The following is a 21,137-nucleotide window of genomic DNA, read 5'->3' as shown; positions in this document are numbered from 1 at the left end:
CAAGGTGATTTGGTGACTTGAGTCTCTGCTAAACAGGAACTGAAAGGAGTGACTGACCATGCACAAATTAGCCAAATCCTGTCTTATTTATTTGTTAAGTCCAGCCCTCACAGTTCCGTAACTGTTGTCACATTAGTGCTAATACGCTTATAATTTGGGAAAACAACGTTTGAGATTCAGTGCTTGTCAAGTGGGGCCAGCGCTTTTCCAAGCAGCAGCTCCCCAGACCCTGCAGCCTCCCACCGCCCTCCCTCCCCACTCCTAGGCACAAGGAGGCACCTTCTGGGCACGTCCCTCCCTCAGATCTAGCAGCAGCACATGCTGCTCTAAACCACCACTTTTAGCTGTTACCCAATTGCCTCCATTTCGCTGGCAGCTATGGAGTAGTATCTCTTTCCATTAACTTTGTTGAGGATCTAGGGTCAAGGTGAAGAAAGACTGGAAGAATTTTCCTGCAAGCTGAGGAGCAATAAGGTCTCCCACCTCACTCCTATTTGCATGGTCAAAATACAGCTCTAGAGCTGCTGGAACAGCACCTTAAAAAATTGAGATATTGAAATTAACAGACTGAATACATTCAACAGCATTTCAAGTTGCATCATGGATAATTAAAATATTTAAGGGACAAGCTGCAAGTTGTTAATCAGGGAACATTTACTTGAATGGTGTGTGCCCTTTGGATTTGGTCCCTATGGCAACCAGTATTCACTCCAAAAGGATGCGCTGGAAGAAGCATGTCAGGAGCTGCCTCAACGTTTTAATTCACAGAGTAAGCACTGAATAAATACAGCTACTGACAAGCGCAGCACAGGCAAAAACGGTTTGTAAACGGCATTAGGAAGCCACAGATGGCCTTTTGCTTTTTAAGATTGAAATAGTCCACTCTTCCTTTAAGCACACCCACTATAAGGACCAAGAAAACTAGACTGTGTTTCAACAGCTCATAGGCTGTTGAATCACATGTATTAGCTACTGGTAATAAGAAGTTTTATGATACAGGAGCTTTTCTTCAGTTTCTCAGTCCTTGAGTCCATGTTCCCACTCCCCACACTGGAAGTTGTTGCATCAAAATCTTCAGAAAAAACTTCTCCGTCTCACCTGGCTCAACAGGAGACAAACTCTGAGAATGCAATAGCATGAGAAGGACAGTGTCACAGCGTGCTCGAAAAGGAAAATGTGAGTAATGGTTGACTTTTCCTTCAAAACAGGAAGAGTGGCTGGGTATGCCACAAGGAAAAGAAAAAGAGTACTTCACTGCACCGCAGAAGGCAAACTCCTTCAGCATGACCTCAGAGTGTGTGAAATGCAGCTGCAAAGCTCCTTCCAGCTTTCTCCTTTGATGAAGTGTGAATCCTTCAATGGGCAGTAGACATTTTGGGAAGACTTTGGTGCCGGAAATGCTTGGGGATAATGTAAGACCTGGCATTTAATAAGATCTAACAGAGCAAAATTGTGTTGTGCATTGCAATGGATCAAACCCTATTAATGGAAAGGTACTTGTGAATCTCTTCTTGCGTGAGGGTTTATGGCTGTGCGAAGAAATCTCACAAGGTTGGAGGGAGCTGGATGGTACAAGGTTGCATGGGCTGCTGCAACGCCAGCCTAAACGTGCAAAAAGCCTGAAACAATAACTCAAGACTTGTAAACCCAAATGCTTGCTCTTCACTCCTCTTCCCACTCGCTCCTTGGAGTCCCTTTACATCCGCTGCAGTGCCCCTGTGATGACTGTTAGGCATAAGCACAATTTCTACAAAGATGCTGGATGGAAGTGGTACCTTCAGCTGCTGGTTGTTGAGGGGGTGGAAGACACTTGTGATTCTGACATGCATGAGGACTACTCACTGTAGTGAAGGAGAGTCATTCAGTAGAGCACTCATTGCCCTACTAAGGACTGTATTTGGCTTTCTTGCTGATGGGATTTGCTGGGAGCCCAGGCAGCACACAGCACTGTCCTCTCCCACCTCCCAGGCAGAGCCACAGCTCTCACAATCCCGTGTTACCCTCTGAGCTGGAACCGGGCAGGCACTGCCATGGTATTAACCTCCGTCCTAGGCAGCAAACAAGTACAGGCTCAGATGTCTGTAAGGATAATCACAGGAGTTGTTTCATACAAAACTGCTGCCCATTTTTATTTCAGTATTGGGTGAAAGAGAGAGACAAGTATCTGGGCTTAGCCTGCAGATACCTTTCCAAGACAGTAATTGCTGCATAATTCATATTCTTGTTTTCACATGTTTTCCATGTGTACCAACAATCCTATTGAATTCACTGTAAGTTTTTCCTTCAAGTCCTCTCCATGTCACAGTTTTTCCAAACAGCAGAAACACGAACAAGCAGAAGCCCAGCTCTAAGCAGGAACTCGGGTTTGGCAAATTCCTGTAATCACAGAGTCTTGCACATTAGGAGGGGAAAGTGGAGTCCAAGCTAATTCTTGAGAGTTTCCACTCCACATTAGCACAGCAGACAACATCTTTCACTCATTATGTCTGTATTTCCCTGCAAGCAGTTCTCTGTGAAGTCAGAATTGAGCCTTCGTATCTCTACCCAAAGCCACCTGCTCCCCATCAACTCCAGATCACACAGGCTGGAGGAGTGCTGCCCTCTACATGAGGCAAGGCTCATAAATAGTAAGTATTTGTGACTGATAGGAAATCTCAGCACAGTTAGAAGCAATTTATAGCTTCCGCACCAAAGAGACTCACAAAAAGAGTGGTAGCGATGATGCAGGTCCTCAACTCAGCCTTTCAGCAATGGTTTGAGGCGCCTTTGCTGGTATTAAACTAACTGGAGAATACATACCAGATCCTTGCAGGGAGGGGATTCCTTTTTTTAAGAAATGCCTTTGTTCTAATGGACCCAAAATCATTAATCAATCCAATGATTACAAATGAAATGCCTCATCTCTCAATGGGTGGAATCTAAGTTCTGGTGCCACTGGTTTTGTTTTTGAGGACACAATATGGTTTTGTTTTTGAGGACAACGCTCCAAACTGCCAGCAGTTTGTTTCAGAGAACCACCTCCTCCCACATTAACATATTCATTTGCAAAATCTATCACATATGTTGCGTGCAAACTGGCTGAGAGTTTGATTCAGCTCTGACAGCATGAGAGCCTCTAGCCCAAATATCTGAAAGTAATAAAATCCACACCATCCTCCTGATCCCTCATGCTAACAGTGAATTGACCTATATTCACTTTGCACTGTCAATAGTGGGGAACCTACACAGATATGTAACCACAATTACAGACAAAATGGAAGGGGCATCGGTTTCTAAAAAGTCTCAGTTTTAGCTTCTTCCTAAATGGTAAGCCCTGTTCAGCTCTCAGATGCAGTTGTGACAAGGACCACCGACGAAGCTGGACAACCAAGGGCCCTTAGGCCAGAGCAACCCAGGACTGGGACACTGCACTGCAGAAGAGAACAAACCTGTCCGGCTGGGCTGTGGTGCATGTAACACAACACAGCATCCTCATCCCTCTGCCCTGCCTTCTTACTTTCCCAGCCATACCCATTTTGGTTTTCTTGGGTATCTAACCAAATTGCAACAGCATCTCTCCATCTTACACTGAGGCATGTACTTGTTCCGAGAAGATGGGAATGATATTGCTGGTCCATGCTGGGGTTGTGGACCTCACAGTGGCATGATTGTCACATGAAAAATGCAAGCAATAGTGGTTTTGGTAATAAAGGCTACGCTCGTGGCTAATAGACATGACTGGACTATCACACCCTACCTTATGATCAGTCCACAAACAGAAATCAGGCCAGCAGGCACAGAGCACCCATTATTTCATATATAGACACAGGAAGCAAGGAAAATTATGGAATAACCCCCTGCAGACAGTAGGTGTTTCTGTGTTTTTATAAAACCTCTCACCAGCCCTTTGTTTCACAGGCAGGCTGGCCCCGAGCTGGGCTGCTCCCACAGCCCCCACGCTCCCCAGAGCCATCAGGCTCTGGAGATGGCAGTAGCTGCTCTGAATGAGTACGTTTCTTCCCACTAATCCATTAAAACTTGTTTCTGAAAATCCACGTTCCTGAAAAATCCCGGCCTCTTATAAGACCAAACACCAAGAGTGGCAGAAAGGAAGCAAGGATATTCCCCATCATGAAAGGAGGAAAAAGGCACTGAGGGAGCAGTTGGCCTCTCTGATGCCACACCACATCTCCAGGGACTAAAGCTTTGCTGCATCCATGAGATAAATCCACCTTCTCCCCCTCTTCCCACAGCAGCACGGAACAACTCCCCTGTTACCAGCACTGGATGCTGCTAAAGGTCTCCCTTTTCTTCCTTGTGTAAGGCACTTCCCACCCCTTCGTTTTATAAATTACCAGAACAGACATTTAAATGTTCAAGAGTAATCTGAACAGAGCATTCATGCCTCGGGCATTTTTATGCTCTACAAGGAGAGAAATAAAAGGGCCTCATTTAATACCTCCCTACAGCATTCCCTGTTCCTGCTCTTCCCTTGTGAATCTCCAAAGGCAAACTCTCAGCGGTTCAAGGCTCCTGCATTGCCCTCTCCCTTTTTAAGAGCAAGAGGGGCTTTTAAATCAAACCATGCTGGCTGGTGGGAATCCTTTAAAGGAGAGAAAAATCATTTGTAACTAATAAAAAGAGAAGAAAATTCTGATTCCCGTGGTTTTATTAAGCACCCGCGGGAGTTGTTTGGGCAGGAGGCACATCTGCCGCTTCGGTGGCTCCCTCGGCACCCCTGCATCAGAGAGGATGAATGGGCTCCGTGCAGCTGCACCCTCTGCCTCCTGGGGTGCCGAGGAGTGGGGTGGCTCTGCCAGCTTTACTGGGGATTTTATAAATGCTGCATCAGCCCCAGAGCCTGATGGGCCAGGCCAGCTTGTCTTCTGCCCTGGATTTTGAGATCTAGCTTTACAAAACCAGCAGAAGCCTCTATCTTCCCCAACATATCCAATGCTTGAACAAAGTTTTGTGCTAGATCAAAAAGTCAGACCTGCAAAACCATCCCTGGGTTTGCTTTTATTCTTTAATAAAACCCTCCCCTACAATAATTTTCTGATCCTCAGTGTCTGAGAGAAACATCACAATACACTCAGGCTAACAATGTACCTTTATCTCTTGCCTTATAATTGACATGTAAAGAGTCTAACTAGGAAGGGAGCCCCAGGGCACGGCTGGCAAAAGCTGGGCTTGCTGTGCGGCACTTGGAGACAGCAGCTCTCCTAGAAGACAGGGAAAGAACTGCAGCCCCGGGAATGCAGCTCACTCCCCACCTCCCCTCTCCAGCGATGCCGTCTGCCTTTCTGCCTCCCTTATCGTCAAAAATGAAGAAGAGAGAGGTGACAAGCTGGAAAGGCATGGCCAAGACTGGAGAGCGAGAACTCAAAACCACCCCTGCTGTGCTCCAAAGTGCTGTTATGGCTGCTCCCTGCATGCAGGGAATTAGGATATGGTCTCCCATCCAGAGATGAGCAAAGGCGGCAGAGGAATAGATGTGTTTTCTGCAGAGACCCCAGGTACTGCTCCTTTTCTGTATTAGTTGGCAAGCACAAGGTACAAAAACATCCTTGGCTAAGAGCAAATGCTGGAATCCAGGCATATCTGGATGTGACCTAAGGGATGCTTGGCTGTGATGTGGCCAATGCAGTTGTTTGTTCAAGAGTTAAAAGGAAGGGATATTTCTTCCTATGGAGGAGAACTAGGAAATTAAACCTGGACATGACTCAGATCTCCCTTCTTTCTCACATGGGTTTCTCTCCACAAGGAGGGGGTGGTGGTGGGCTTGAATATTCTCTATGTGACTTCCCTTTCCTCCACAAGTAGTTTATAGACAAAAAGGTCTGAAGTCCCTGCAGTCTTCTACAGATATGCCACATTCTGGAGCTTTGAGCTTTCACCCATCTCTTTGTTTCTCCATATCAATTTAGCCTGTTCACAGCCTGCACCGAAGTCATTTCAAGATGCACATGCCCACCTCCCCCCGCACACAGCACAGTGATGTCTGCATGTATGTTCGGTGACATGCTGTCACTGAACAGGTTTTCAGCAGCCAGTCCCACAGCAGTGCCAGAAAGTCCATTTAGTTTGTAAGCCTACAAAAACCGGCATACGCCTTTACACAGTTTGAAATACCACTGCAGTATTTGCATCCCTTCCCAAGAACCACAGAAACATTTATGACGATGTGGTCAAGCTCTCCGAGTCACATACCAGCACTGGCGTCCTGGAGAAGGACTGTATTACAAACAAGCGCCCACCTCAAGTACCTTTGGGGTATTCAGCATGTTGTGGCTGCACTGAATTAAGTTTCTGACCAGAAAAGAGAACACTTTCTTCAATCACCCTGTAGAAACGTTTTCCTTAAGGCCAAATTTCAGAAATATTCACCACCCAATACTGGAGTTGGTTTTTCTAAGAGCTAAGGATCATAAAGTAGCCACGTGTTTAAACAAGAGGTCGTTCTCCACCAGCTCCAGGGTTCAGTGCAAGCTTCTAAGCAAAGAGCAATCTGAAAATAGAGCTGTTAAAGCACTAACGGTAGTTTAGAGTAGTTTAAGTTTCTGTTTTACTGATTTTTCTGGCTGAGATTCATAGGGCTATCAAATTAGCATCTGGATATCTTGTCGAGGGGAGGAAAGTCAATAATCTAACAGGCCCATTTCATTTCTCTTTACTGCCGCAATCGTGTGACTTCATTGCTACACAGACCTGAAGGCAGAGGCCACAAGGACAATGCCCTACAGCAGATGTCAAGCCCCTGTTTTGTGTGTCACACAGCACAGTCCAACAGGTGAGATTTGAGAAACATCAATCAGAAGGAACTGTTTCTACTCAAGATACCATAATACCAAAGGTTTAGTATTAACTTATTGCTTCCTGACACAATTATACGAAGGGAGATTTTTCAAAGGCACCAAGTCAGCAGGAGATTAAGTGAGGGTTTGACCCAAACCTTTAGTAGCCTTGTAGCCACACAGTTCACCTGCACCGTAACCCAGAAGCTTTTCAGAACCAGTAACAGAAGCAAACAACAACATTTGTCATTCAAATAAATGTGCTCTATTAACTCTTTGCAGAGAAATCTGCTTTAACCAATACCAACCTCCTCAGTCTCTCTAGTTTCATCTACCCAAGGTGGTAAGAAGAGAAGCTCCTCCATACCCTCCCTGCTCTCCCTCTCCTCCGCCTCCGGAGAGCACGGCATTTGCACCATCGGTTTGTGCTGCATTCAGCGCTCCACGTCGCCAGGCTGCTCAAACCCACAGATGGAAGGAAAGACGTCTTTCCATCCCCACCTCTGGAAAGACGCAGATGTGGTAGGAAAAGCCCTGCAAACTCCCCTCGTTCCCTTTGAAACCCGAGGAGAACAGATGAGCAGCACATTTGAAATTAATTACAGCAAAACCTACTGCATTGTTCTCTCCTCCCCTTCCTTTTTCCCCTGACCCCCTCATCGCAGAGCTTTCACTGAAACCTCTGTGGCGTGTATATTTTCCTAAAGTTGCCAGGGCCAAAACGGTGCAGCTGAGACATTCACAGAAGTCAAAGAAAGTGCAGAGCCAGGTTAGCGCGCAGGGGTACAATAGTTCCTTAAGAGCAAGCGTCTCCCCCGCCGCCGCCCCCCTCCTCCCCAACCTTCCGTCTCTAATGAACCTTTGGTGTCCGTCCACAAAAAACAAACATCAATCAGGCAACAGGCTGTTCCTTTTCCCCTGTTGCTAGTCTGAAATAACAGTCATCCCCCGCTGGGCTGGGAACGCCACTTCCCTCTCCAGCACACATACGGGATAATAAGGGGGAGGCGAAGGAGGGAGGAAAACCCGCTCCGAGGTGCCAGAATACACAGCGAGCCGTGCCTTTCCGAGCCAGAGAAAACTTGGGAACACAACAGCTTTTGATTCCTCCTGCCCCACTGGGCACGTTAATTATTTAATAGTTGGCTTGCAAATTGGTGGTGGTGGTAGGAAGAGGGTGGAAGGGAAATCAGGCTTTCTCCCCCCCATCCCCTCCTGGAGCTGGCAGAACAGCGTGTGTGTGCACACACGTGTGCGTGTGCGAGGCTTCAGGCACGCCCGGGACCCCGCTCCCAGCCCCGTCCTCCCGCCGCCGCGCTCACAAGACCCTCCTTGTTGGCTCGTGACCACAGCGGCTACAGACAGCATGGGACGGCATCTGGACCAAATGAGTTATGGGGCAAAGAAACGCACCCTGTCTGCGCTGCCTTTGGAGGCTGATATTCTTCACCTATTATGACCGGGGGAAGGGCACTGGGGAGTTTATACTGGATTTCGACAGAGTTGGAAATGGAGCCGCAAATCAAACAGAGATCGGCTTATGATTTGCAACCAGGGCTTTCTAGGCGTCTGAAGCAACACTTTGGAAGGAGCGTGGGGAAAAGGAGAATGTAACTACATCTCATTTGGATGGAGAGGACTCACAGATGTTAGGAATATTTTTTGATCAACAGCTTTCCTGGCACTGCTCGTGGTGGAATCCACAACCTTGACGGCTAGCTGAGTAAGAAAGTGCTGGCAAGCTCCTGTCTGCATGCAGGCAATTTGCAATGCTGCCAGTCAATATTTCAGTGAAAACAAAATTGCAGGGATCATATTAAAAGAGGGGAAAAGGGAAAATAAAACAAAACAAACCCCAGCCTTTTCTTTTAAGAGAAACTCTGATATGACCTGATGGGAAAGACCCTCCCAAATCAAAACGCACTCTTTGTTTGTTTAAAATTAACACACTGTGATGGGAGTCCTGCCGCGAGCACGCGAAGGCAAGCCTGCCAGCAGCAACAGAAGCAGACTCAGCAAGAAGTGGCTTTACATGGGGGACACCTGGGTGGCATGTTTAGTACAGGCCTGCAGGAAATGATGCAGAAAGAGGTTTATGGTTGTGTCCATTTGGTGGAGGAAATGCATGCAGCAGGCACAGGTCTGAGCCAAAAACCTGGACCCAGTCCTCTTCAGCTGCTGGGAGGAGAGGGGAAGGGATGGGAGGAAAGCAGAGCTTCTGTGGCAGTATTTACAAAATCTGGGTCTGGATGTAGCCATGCTGGCCTGTTCTTAGTGTAAAACAACGGTATTCTTGGTGGAGGTAGCAAGCGGTGTAGCCCAGGCAGTATTTCTCACTGTCTAGAGATGACTGACACAGGCTCTCAGGGGCATCCAAGCCCCTGGTCCAGCTCACACCATCGTTTGGAGTACCTTTAGAGCACCTCTGAATTACTCCTACCTCCATGGCTTGCAAAAGGGTGCTCTGCTGCTCACAGCCACTGGAGTCAGGCCCTTCTCTGACCTGGCCTCAGGACTGAGCTTGGCTGACTATGCTGCCACTGTCAGCGGGGACTCCTCCAGACTTAAGGCTGCTTTACAGCGTGTACGGCTGGAATGACATAAAGGGTCCAGAGACTGGCCTGTAACGCTAAAATATTTCAGGCCAAAAGGTACATTATGCTCAGAGAATTTGTTCGTTGATCCAATGAAAGGTATAAAATAATCTGCTCCACTTTGGTTATTAAATTGATCAGTACAGAATGTAACGGACATATTCTAGTTGGTTTCAGGTTTCTAGCTCAGTTTTAAAGACCCTTTCAATAATAAAAATAATGACAACGTTCATTATTGTATAAACATTCAATGCTCACTCTGTAAATTTCTTCCCCCAGCCATTAAGCCAGTATTAAATCAGGCTGTCTCTGCAGAGCTTGCACTGCAAGCGCCTCTCGCTGTGCCCAGAGAAGGCCAGCCACGTAGGAAAGCAACTGGCTGGGGACAGCTTAGCTGTTCGGAAGCCAAAACACATAGTGCTGAGAAAATTAAAATGTTAGCCACTTCATCCAACAAGGCGGGCCCTTTTCTGCCACCCTGCTTTGTGGAGAGCTTCCCAGGGAGCAGGCTCTGGCTTTGCTTCTGCAGCTTAACATTCACGAGTCGATGCAGTTGGAGGTGGGTTTGCAAACTCTGATGTGATCTTTGGTGATGCTGCCTGGCCCTACACTTCCCAAAATGTCACGAGGACAAGGACTCATGGACCTGAAGGGACTAACTCTTCTTCTGTGGGTTTCGTGCCACAAGACAGGGAGCGTTCAGGAGACAGATCTCTCTCAAAACTGGATCATCAATATATAGGGAAATACAGAACAAACTAAGCAGACACCAGCAGCAGATGCAGGTTCACAGACGTCTGCTTATTACCAAACCTCACTCCAGCTGAGACTTAAATAGCCTCCTTTATGCAAAACGAGAGAGGGAGCGGAACTGAAGGAAACTGGCAATTACACAATTTTATTTCCCTCCTAGCCCATTCACTTTTCATCAGGTGGCTCTGTGCTCGCATACGAAAGGCGCTTGTGAGCGCTAAGTTAAGCACAAAGCCAGCTTGGTACTTTCCCTGCACTGGGAGGAAGTCTCCATGTGCTTTGCTGGATGCAGTGGAAAAGCACAGTGAACACATTATTTTATATTATTTTGAAAGCACCAGGCGCTGCCTGAGAAACAGGGACTTCCAGGCTGCATCGTCCCTTTTTTCCCAAGGCTGCATCTCTCCCAAACATGATGGTGCTCTGAGCCAGGTGCTGGGGTCTCAGTTTAACCCTGCACCAGGATTTATCTCTACAGAGCCATCTGCAATCTGCTTCCTCCCCATCTTTAAAAAACCCTCCTCCTTCCTTCTAAAATTTCCACCCCAGCCCTAGTGGGCTGATTGACAAAGAACGCACCATCTCACAGTGCTAGAAGATGTGCTTGGGTGCAATCAAGCTTCCCTGGCTTTGCTGATACCTTTTAAGAATATATCTCCAACAGGGCAAAAAGTTAATGTCCATTTCACTGGAGAGAGATCTGGAAGTCTGACTATTCCCTTATGGACAAGCCTTAAAGAATTTATTAGCGATGAAACCAGTATGTTTCTTCAGAAACTTAATAGGGTTCCATAAAAATTACTTCAATAACTTTTAAAATTTAATAGCAAACGAGAACCTTTCCACAGGCTTTTTGAACTGTCCGACAGAATCCCATAGCGGGGATATAATTCTGCAATAAATTTTGCAGGATGGTTAAAAAAAATATAGAAAGCTTTTAATTTCCTATTACCTCCTGTAAGACTTTGCCACCAATTTAAAGCAAATAAATGAACTAAAAGCACGGCAGTCACTTTTCTGTCCCAGCGATTTACAAGAAAATATTTACTGTTTGGAGAAAAACCCAACAAACTAGAACAAGCATCCTTTTCAGAAACACAGACACGCAAACACAAACGCTATGCCAACTCCCGCTCTCTTGTACATTGGTGTAAACCCAAATAACTCCAGTGAAGTCAATGGAGTCAGTATGGCTTCACCTGGCTGAGCTCAGCCCAGGAGTGGGGCCGAGCGCACGGAGCAGCAGAGACAAGAGGAAAAGCCTCACGCTGCGGGTCCCTGGGCAGCTCGGCAGCAACATTAACAGGCTCCATGGGGAACTGTGTTCAGCCCTTGTTAGCAGGAAGGATGGGCAGCGAAGCACGGAGGTGAGAGAAGTGGCGAGCACACCCGTGCACAGGAATTAGAGGAGAAAATGGCAGGAATGCTGTGGGCTGAAAGCAAGCCCCGAACCCAGCCTCCCCCCTCCCATGGGACAGGACCAGAGAGCTACATCACTTACAACAGCCATTTCAAATGAAACTAATATAAAAAATAAAAATAAAAATAAAGAAACATAGCATGTTTCAGCACCACACAGGCTGATTGGGACAGCAGGGTCCTGCTCAGCAGGCAGGTCCCTGACCTGGGAGGAAGTTTCGGTCCCTGGGGTACAGGGAGAGGAGAGGGAGAAGCCGTGAGATGCTGACAGCGTCCTCTTCTCCTGAAGTCTCCGCTGCTGGAGGCTGGGGCCTCGCTGGGACTTACAGACCCCACCAGCGCTGCACACAAAAGAGTAACCAGATCCATTTGCAATTAAACAGCACGCTCTGGTCTCATTGATCACTCCCATTGATTGCCCAGAAGGAAACACCAGCGGACCCGGGGTCAGATCCAGCTCCCCCCTGCACCACTCTCCTTACCCCCCACTGTTTAGCCAAATGACTTGTCTGTACGCAGGCTGCCCTGTTTTATGCGGGTGACCTGTGTCGGGCACGGGGTTACCCCGACCGCAGGGGTCCCTAAGGGGCTGTTACACAGCCCAGGACAGACGCCCATCCCGAACCTGCCAAACAGCTGCACCGAAACAGAAACACAGCGCGGGGGCTGGGGAGCTGCACGGAAAGGAGCATCGGAGCTTCAAAAAAGGGGGGGCTGCGGTGAAGGAGGACTGTCCTCTGTGAGGAGCAGCCCTGATTTAAATGGGGACATGGTGGCCGCAGTGTGGTCAGACCCGTACTAGAGGTCCAGACACCTCCCTTAGCCCCGCACCGCAGAGCTAGCCCCTACAAAGAGACTATCAGGCTTATACCCAGCGTTTAATTTTCTAGGAAACTGAAGCTTTACGAAATCTTACATGAATAAAACATGTCTCTGAGGTATTTTAAAAGCAGAATCGAGAAGACCCGACAGCTTTGTGGGGGTTGCAACAGCTGCTCTTAACATTACCGCCCTACAGCATCCTTCTGGTGCTGAGCTACAACCTGCACCAGCTTCCTGCAGCCAGGGACAGCAGCTGGAAACAGCACCGAGACTCACCAGCTTGGCCTTTGCTGCTCAAGAAAACAGATAAGCAAACGATAAACAAGGAGTAAAAAGATGGTATCTTTCAAACATCCTTTAAAAGTCTAGGCATTTAGAAGGAATTTCTTTTTTTTTCTTTTTTTTCCCGATTTACAGTTTGATGGTCCTTTTATCTATTTTCACATGAACGGAGGAAAGCTAGAATGTGCCTACTCAATCAATGTGAGTTTGTGCTGGCCCATTCAGGATATATATTATTTTGCTTTTATAGTTTATTTTAAATAAAAAGTATAATTAAAGAAAATAAACCACCCACTTCATAACATTTATACAACGAAGACTTTATTTATTTTATTTACGTTTTGGTGGGCAAGGCACAGCATGCAGTTAGCTTTCCATGATACTTAACAAAGCCGCATTTGAAATTTAAAATCTTTAAGGAAATGAACAAATTCTGCGGAGGAAGGGCAGTTGAGCAAAGAGACTTCTTACATTACCCTAGGTAATTGTGCATATATACGTTTCTGCGTGCCTCTCTCTACTCCAAAAACATATCCATGACTTGGATGCTTTAAATCAAAAAGCAATTTCACTCTGTAATTCTCAAATAAATAATTAAACACATTTTATCTCCTACAGTATTGCTTCTATTCATTCTAATCCCACTGGCAGGAATGCAGCAACATACCCCACATCCTTAAAATAACAAAACAAAACACAAGATACCAACCAGAAGGCCTGGAAATGTTTATAATTCAACTTTTCAACTCTCTGGGCTACAGCCTGAAGCTACAAAGAAAGCTCTATGCTGGCTCCCTCGAAGGAGGCAAACCCGGAGATAGCTTTGCAAACCGCGAAACCTGCCCGCTCACACGAGGCAGCTCTAGCTTTGGGAGGCATACATCACTCAATTTGTGTGGAAGTTCATAAATTATCCACTTTTGCAGCCTGAGTTTTACGAAGTTGACCGGACAGTGTGGTTAAGGTGGATGGTCTCTCCGACCTGTCCATCATATTTTCACAGACAGCTCCTATGGGTAGGGATGGTTATATCCTGAACTACTATAAAATACATGTAACATAGCTAACAGGGAAGACAAAGGCGAGAGATTTCCAGAGCCTGCAAAATTAGAAAATGGCAAGAAGACTGAAAGACTGCACTTAACTGCACTATTTTCTGTTTGGTTTTGTTTTGAAATGTGGCTAACTGGCTGTGACTTGGGTGATTATCTTGGTTACCCATATTGTCTGAAAATCAAAGTTCTCCTTCCCAGGCCACTGTGCAATTATACATATGCATATGCAAGAAAGCTAATGTGCTCATCCAGGCAGTGACAAAATTAGATAGAACTTTTCCAAGAGAGGATGCTGGAGGGGCTTACACACTGGATTTTGCAGTAGTTCGGGATATCTGGTATTGCCAACCCCCCAAGCATTTACAAATCACAAACCATCTTTAAAGTGAGGTTAAAAACAAAGTATTTGGGCTCATTTTCATCTACCTGCTGGCTCTGAAGCACAGAAGAATCAGAATTCCAGGCTTTGCTCTGTGGCCAGGAAGATTAAATTCTTGCTTAAAAAAATGAAATTAAAGCTTATGTTCTTGTACAATCCTCTGAGGGCCTGGGCTTCATGAAAAACACAGAATATTGTAAGGTTGTGATAAAATCACAAGAGATGCAACATGGGGAGTAGAACAGCTGCAGAGCATCCTGAGCACTGTATAAATCACAGCAATGTGGTTGCTATCTAAATAAGTGCATTACTTATTTATTATTACAGATGCTGCTGTGGAAGTTTTTGCATGCCTGTAATTACGGTGGACTCTTGTACCAGATCAGCTGTAAATTATCATCCCTCTCAAGTTCACTGACTGTACAGGTCTAATCACACACAAGATGGTGACCTCATCAAAACATAACCAGAACGTGGGGATAAAACCGAGATCAAGAGACAGGAGGCATCTCTGCTTCTCCTGCATCTCAGACCCTGCTGTGGTCCCCACACAGGGAACTGGAAAAATTTATATAGCTCCTGACCTCCATTCATGTACAACACAGCAATTGCCTGAGCGGGTGCTGTGAGAGTTGTTTGCCCTGTGTCCATGCAGACCTTTCCTATGATGGAAAGCTCTACCTCTCAGCACAGTAAGGTGGAGGCCCTGAAGTAGAGGCGGACTTGGTTACAGGAGATGCTGTCCCAGCCCAGACAGAGCATCTCCATCCCTGCCAACTGGAGAGGGCCAGGGGCCAGGGCCAGAGGCAGAGCAAAGCAGGCAAGTGGCACGGTGAGCACAGGAGACACTGGGCTCTCAATTCCCCTGCCAATGCTGAGCAATCATTAAGCTGTGCTGCTGCAAACCCGCACCACACACATTATTTTGAGCTCAGCTGCATTCAGGTTGTTTTCTGCTTCCCTGGGCACTCTCAGGTTCCTCTCAGAGAGCTGCCCTGCCCTGCCTCCCATCCCGTCCCTGCCCCTCCTTTCCCCTCTCACCCCATCACACAGTAATAACCATCAGTTTTTAACAGCGCGTCCTACACTGGAGGTTTTGTAGTTCCAGCTTTAAAAATGATTTAGTGTGACAGTTTAGTGCTGAATTAAAAAAAAAAAAAAAAAGGAAGAGAAGAAGCAGAGAGAAAAAGGAAAGACAGTCCCCTTAAGGCAACAACATTATGGAGCAGTGATCTCAGAGGAACAAGGGTTCTTCTCCGGTTCAGATGTGCTTGTCAGAGCTCAGTGTCGTCTCTGAACAAGAAATCTCTCTTGCTGGCCCAAGGCACAGTTTTGTGGTCAAGAGGACAGAAAATAAAGGGAGGGAACTTCAAAGAACCATAAGCTGCATTAGCCCGCTGGGGCGGGTGGCTGCGGCACATCCCATGGCTGACAATTACGACCTGCACACTGAGAAAGCTTGCCTCCCTCTTGTCAGAGGGATAAGACACAGGCTGTGAGCTTTAGAGCTTTGAGGATGTGTACAGTTCATGATGAAAGATAGCACTTCAAAGCCCTCCGCCTAGAAACCCAGGGAGAAGTGAGAGCGGAGGGTAAGCAATCTTTTTTTCCTGGGGGGTACATATGCGGGGGAAGGATAAGTCTTATTTTCACTGTCATTTATTACTGCCATGAAAATGAAGCCTTGCACTGCTTATGGAATCTCTCATTAAAAGGATCTCTTGATAAATCGCTTGATAAACATTCATTAATTAAGTCTCTCAGCACACTTGGCTGACAAGCATTAGTCTTCATTTTGCAGGAGGGGGGAAATCGAGGCATGGAGCTCAGTGAGCCCCCGACGAGCCCAGGGCAGAGCTGGATCCTGGCCAGTGCCACCAGACAGATGGATTACACCGCTCCCTCCATGTCCAGCTTGATTTTGACCCAAAGACAGTAGCAATGTACTCGGTTTCAACAAACTTCAAAGCCCTTGTCCCTCCACTGCTGCACAGTGTCCCCTGGGGCCACAGGGCAGATGTGGCTGTGCAGGTCTGGCTCCTCCATGGGCTTCTCAGCAAATGCTCTGGGGGCTCCTCGACACCCCTTTCATCTTCCCCTCCACACGCACACCCTGCCCAGGGCTACGAACAGAGACACCATAGCTGCTGGCCAGCCTCCACTTAACTCTGCGATGGAGATTTTCCTTGTCGGGGCCCTTGACCAATGCTAAAGCCATTTGGGAAACATCTACTTTAAGATGCCCATTTCACCCCAACCCTACCAGTGGCCCTGGGTTCAAACACTGGGGACTCAGCAGGTGTCCCAGGCCGCAGCTGCAAGGTTATTGTGGTAGAAAAGGCATCACCTCTCCTGCTTTCCCTGGCACACAGCAGGTCTGGAGCAAGGAGAGGCAGGAGAAGGCTCAACCACTTTCAGCCAGACCCACCAGAGAAGCCACTGCAGGAGGGAGCCAGCAGCGGGAGCGTAACGCTCACATCCTTACAGTACAAACTATCCCACCCCCAACACACTTAAAATATCACCAGAGCAGGCGGGCAGAGGTCCTTCCAGAGACTCGGGGGTGAATGTCACTCTTGCCTCCCCAGACCAACAAGGCATCTGCCCTCCCATCAGTCACAGTGTCTCCCTCTACCTCCCTCCCTCTACCGCATCCCCAGCTTGGGGATGGAGGGACGGATCCGTCCTTCTCTTACACCTCCCCTGTCCTGCACGGCACTTACCCTTCAGAAAAAGCAAAGGACTGGCTGGGGGATTCCTGTGAGAAAGGAGCTGCATGAGAGGGCAAACAGACCTTTATTATTTGTTTATCGATTTATTCACCAGGAGGATGTAACACCCGGCCCCCGGCAGCAAATGCCCTTGTAACTCTGTGCTGCAGCGACAAGTTGGCTAAACAAATGCTTTTCTGCATCAGAAAACAAAGACCTGTCAGCAGAGCAGATCAGGGATTCTCTGCTTTTATTTTTAATTATTATTTCCTTACACAGAGGATTTAATCTCCTCTTCTCCTGGAAGCTCAAAGTGCCCCATTCAGCCTATTTCACAGCTGTGACTACCGAGGTCACCCCGGGTCACGACACCTCTCTCCACTGCATAATAGCAACCGGTCCCCAAAGTGGACGTCTCCACCGTGCATCTGTTGTTGCAGATGAACTGGTGTCAAAAGAAGGAGCACTAGCACCGCTGCGGCCCCGTCAGGGAGGGGGGGTAAGACAAACCTCACCCCGAGAGCCCCAGACAAAAGACGCTGCTCCTCAGGCCTTTTGTGGAGCCGTGAAATACAGTCAAAGGTTACGTTTTACAGCTGTTCCAGACTCAAATAAGTGAAACCCGTCGATCCTAATACTTAATTGCATTGCTAAGCAGCTGATCAACCAGGATGGCATAAAACAAATACGATGGGCCAAACACATCCCCAGGGAAAGTTTGTGGGAACAGGGGGAGTTGCACCAGACAATGAATCCCCTTTATTGTGTTTTAAAAGCCTGGTTACCTTCAATAAAAGCTATAGCGTGGGTGCCGCAGATTTGCTAGTTAATATCTCTCCAAAAAGGCCGCAAGTGTTTAGAAAAGCAGGGCATAGTGCAAATGCCCACGGGAGAGGCCAAGCACGTGCCGCGCCGCGCGTGTGCCCATCAGGAAACCGTATTGAGCTAATCCCCTCCCCGCGCAGCCACCGCGGCTCCAGCCCTGGAGAACACAGGCCTTAAATCAACGCTCTTATCTCACAAAAGGAATTTCAGCACAACGCTTTGAAAGTCACTTTCTCCCGGCCATATGGCATCACGGAGCCCCGTCCTGTCGGAGCGGCGTTCATTTGCATGTGCGAGAGACAAATCTGGCTCTCGTGGCGCGGGAGTGATAACAGGGCGAGGGGTAGAATTTAGTGCTGTTTGGGTTTCTGCACAAAATCTCGCTGAGGCAAACTTCTCTCACCTCTCAACGCAAGTGCCAAACGCTGAGGCAGCCCCCAGCAGAGCCTGCCCGCCATCACAGCCCGTGCCGTTCAGCAAAGCTCCACCGGTACAGGGCCAGGATAAAAGAGAAGTCCAAGACAAAAAAATCAGGATCTGAACCCAAACCTTCCCAAAGCTGGAAATCTCTACACCCACAGTAAACCAAACAGGAACAGTTACAGGGATATAAACAGCCGTGAACACAGACTTCAAGACAGCGGATTCACAGCCAGTCACACATTTAACTTCCTGATAGGGAGGTATTTTGAAAACTCGTGTTGCTGAGCTGCTCCGTGATATGAAGGGATGGGGGATCTCAGGCTTCAAGCACGAGGAGGAGCCAACAAAGCTGCTAACGCTTCAACAGAAGCCTCTCCAGCAGATCTCTGTGCCATCCATTTATGCAAGATGGCAAGATTTTTGTTTTGCTGAAGCAGTGCCGTATGGGCAATCTGCTTTGCCTTATCAGCGAGCCAAGGCTGAGAGAATGCTCTTCACCATTTGTTTAAACTTCCCTCCTTCCCCCAGATAAAGCTGCATACTTTTGTAAAAATATCTGCAAATGTAATAACATAATGGGCTTGTCATCAGTTTCCACATTTGGAATTGAAAACCTGCAAAGCTTGGAAAGAAGAATTCCTAATACTTACCGCTGCTAAAGAGCCCAGCTATAAACCGGGCCTGGGTCCAGGTGATGGAGCACACAACCACCAAAACTCCTTTCCGTGGCCAGCACCTACTCCTACACAACTGCAAATTATTCCTTTCTTGGCCCTCTTGAAATAATGCAAGAAGGTTATTTCATCACCTTTTATAAATGGGCCTTATCGCCCCTCTTTGGGGTATTTGCATGTCTCTAGTATGCATTATTGCTCTGAACTGATTTTATTCTGTAGCTTTGTGCTGGGAATGCTGCAGAACAGCCACACATCCTGACGATTCCTTCAAAGACACACCACCAGCCTCATCGCATGATAAAGCAGAGCCATGCCTAGCGCAATGCCTTCCCTCACGTACCACACTTTGCCCTCCAAGGCTGTTTCTTCAGTATTTTTGCCCAACACCCATCCCAGTAAGAATATCCTCGGGAATACGTGAAACCAGAGTAGCCCTGTTTTACGTCTGTACCAAGCCCTCAAAAGAGGGCTTGGTGTATTTAGAGACATGTCACTGTACCTCCCAAGGGCAATCTGAACCGTCGCAGTCTCTTAGCAACACCCAGCGCGTATCACAGGTAACTCTCAATTAATAGTAATAGTGGGAGCTGCGAGCCGAAACCCTGCAACGCGCCAAGCACCTTCCACCACGGTTTGAAGAACCGAGGGGTAGAGACACAAATGCTCTGTGCACACTGGCAGGAAAGGGATGTGCAAGCCCTTGTAAGGATAATAGAGATAACACCGAAATATTGCTTTGTTTAAAAGAAATGAGGATTTGATTGTATTAGAGGGAAAAGCATATCCCCTACAGTAAAGGCTGATTTCTCCTTTGTCAGTAATCCCTCTCCCTAAGACATTTGTTACAAATCTGACTGGTAGGGAAGAAGTCCCACCCCACACCGAGACAATACAGCTCTAAATTTTAACTTAATCACCACAAGCCTGTAAAGCTGATCTTTATGACAATGTGTGTGGCAAAATTAAAGGCGCTGGCAAAACCGACGTCCTGTTATTTGCACGACACGCATTCACAACTCAAATATCTTGCTAAGGAAAGCGTTTCTCCAGATCACTTACCTTTATTTGCTGCAGGGGAGAACAGCTTCTCAGAGCCTACAGAAGCCTGAAAAAGAAAGAGAAAAAGCAGGTGAGTAATACTGAAGGAGAATTTAGGAAGGCTTGCTCACAAAAACACAGCTCATAAAACAAGTCGGTTATCTGTAGACCTGCAATTACACATTGCACCTGGAGGGTGCAATGTTGTGCCATTAAAGAATAAGCATGCATCCTAAGAAGATGAAAGCAAAGCGTATACAAGGACTGTCCTGATCTCACCCAACTACATCCTCCTGTCTCGTTTATTTAGGCAGCCATGCAATGCACAGCTATTTTATCCATGATTCTTCATATAAAAACAAAACCAGTGAAACTGCTATCAAGCTGAAGAAAAAAACAAAAACAAAAACAAAACACCAACCAAAACGTTTCAAAGCCTCTCTCATTGAAAATAAGCTCATTTCTTGCTGAACATGCAAAATGTAATTTGTGTGTTGGAAACACAAGTTGCAGCTGAACACATCTGTATGGAAGGGGGTGTTATAGAATAAATATTATGCCAAATGACAGGTACATGCTGCTATGCACTTAGTTGAGTATGAAATAAAACGACTTCCTCTTGGAAGAAGCCCGTCTCCTTGCAAACTGGGCTGCACTATGCTGTTTGAACTCCACGGCAGTGTATTTGTGCTCCTCACAGCTCTGGGAAATAGTTAAAGAAATCCAATTAACCTAAACCTTGTAAACAGCTTCATGATAATCAGGGTCACTGGGTTACAGACAAGATGATAATGACAGACAGGGAAAAAAAAAAGTCCATTCATCGTAAATAAAGCTTTTATGAGTTAATTTGATGGCTTCCTTCCCTCCCCCACTGATATCAAACAGTCAACCTATTTCAGCATAAGTTTTTCCTCCTCGCTATCTGATAAAATAGCAAGTAGCCTCTACAGAATCAAAGCTGGTCTGGGAGCAGGGAGCACGATCAACATTACTTCCATCTACAAGATAGCTGAAAATATCATCAACGTTTTGGCACTGACGGCTGCACGAATAAAATGGGGTGAAGTACAAAGCTGACGAGCAAAAGATACTGGAAGTGAAAAAAAGCCTTTCTCCCCCGGTTCTGCTTTAAAAACAATGAATTAATTCAACACATGGCTGAACTAAGTTGATTTTCTTTTTGATTTTATTGATTTTATTCTAAGGTGCCTTGGGAGATTTGCATGATAAAGAGCACTATGAACTGTATTACATTGTTACATATTTTAAATGACGACTCAGAAGGAATAAAACAAATAGTAAAATGCAAGAAGATCCGCATGAGATATAGTAAGAAGCAAGAAAGAGTGATCTATTAATGTTATTTCTAAGGAAAGTGGCACT

At 46.7% G+C, this 21,137-nt stretch overlaps 1 protein-coding gene across 1 annotated transcript in view; it reads right to left on the bottom strand.

The window, feature by feature from the left end:
- Positions 1-21,137, bottom strand: part of FBRSL1 (fibrosin like 1) — a 541,510-nt gene that overhangs the window by 36,790 nt on the left and 483,583 nt on the right. The window contains exon 8 of the mRNA XM_074159755.1: positions 19,773-19,818. Within this exon, the coding sequence (XP_074015856.1) occupies positions 19,773-19,818 (46 nt within the window). The remainder of the gene's footprint in view (positions 1-19,772; positions 19,819-21,137) is intronic.

Source organism: Numenius arquata, chromosome 16 (genome assembly GCF_964106895.1).
Source record: "Numenius arquata chromosome 16, bNumArq3.hap1.1, whole genome shotgun sequence".
In the NCBI taxonomy this organism is placed as follows: domain Eukaryota; kingdom Metazoa; phylum Chordata; class Aves; order Charadriiformes; family Scolopacidae; genus Numenius; species Numenius arquata.
Note: the sequence above shows the minus strand (reverse complement) of the source record. Positions and strands in the feature narration are given on the sequence as shown.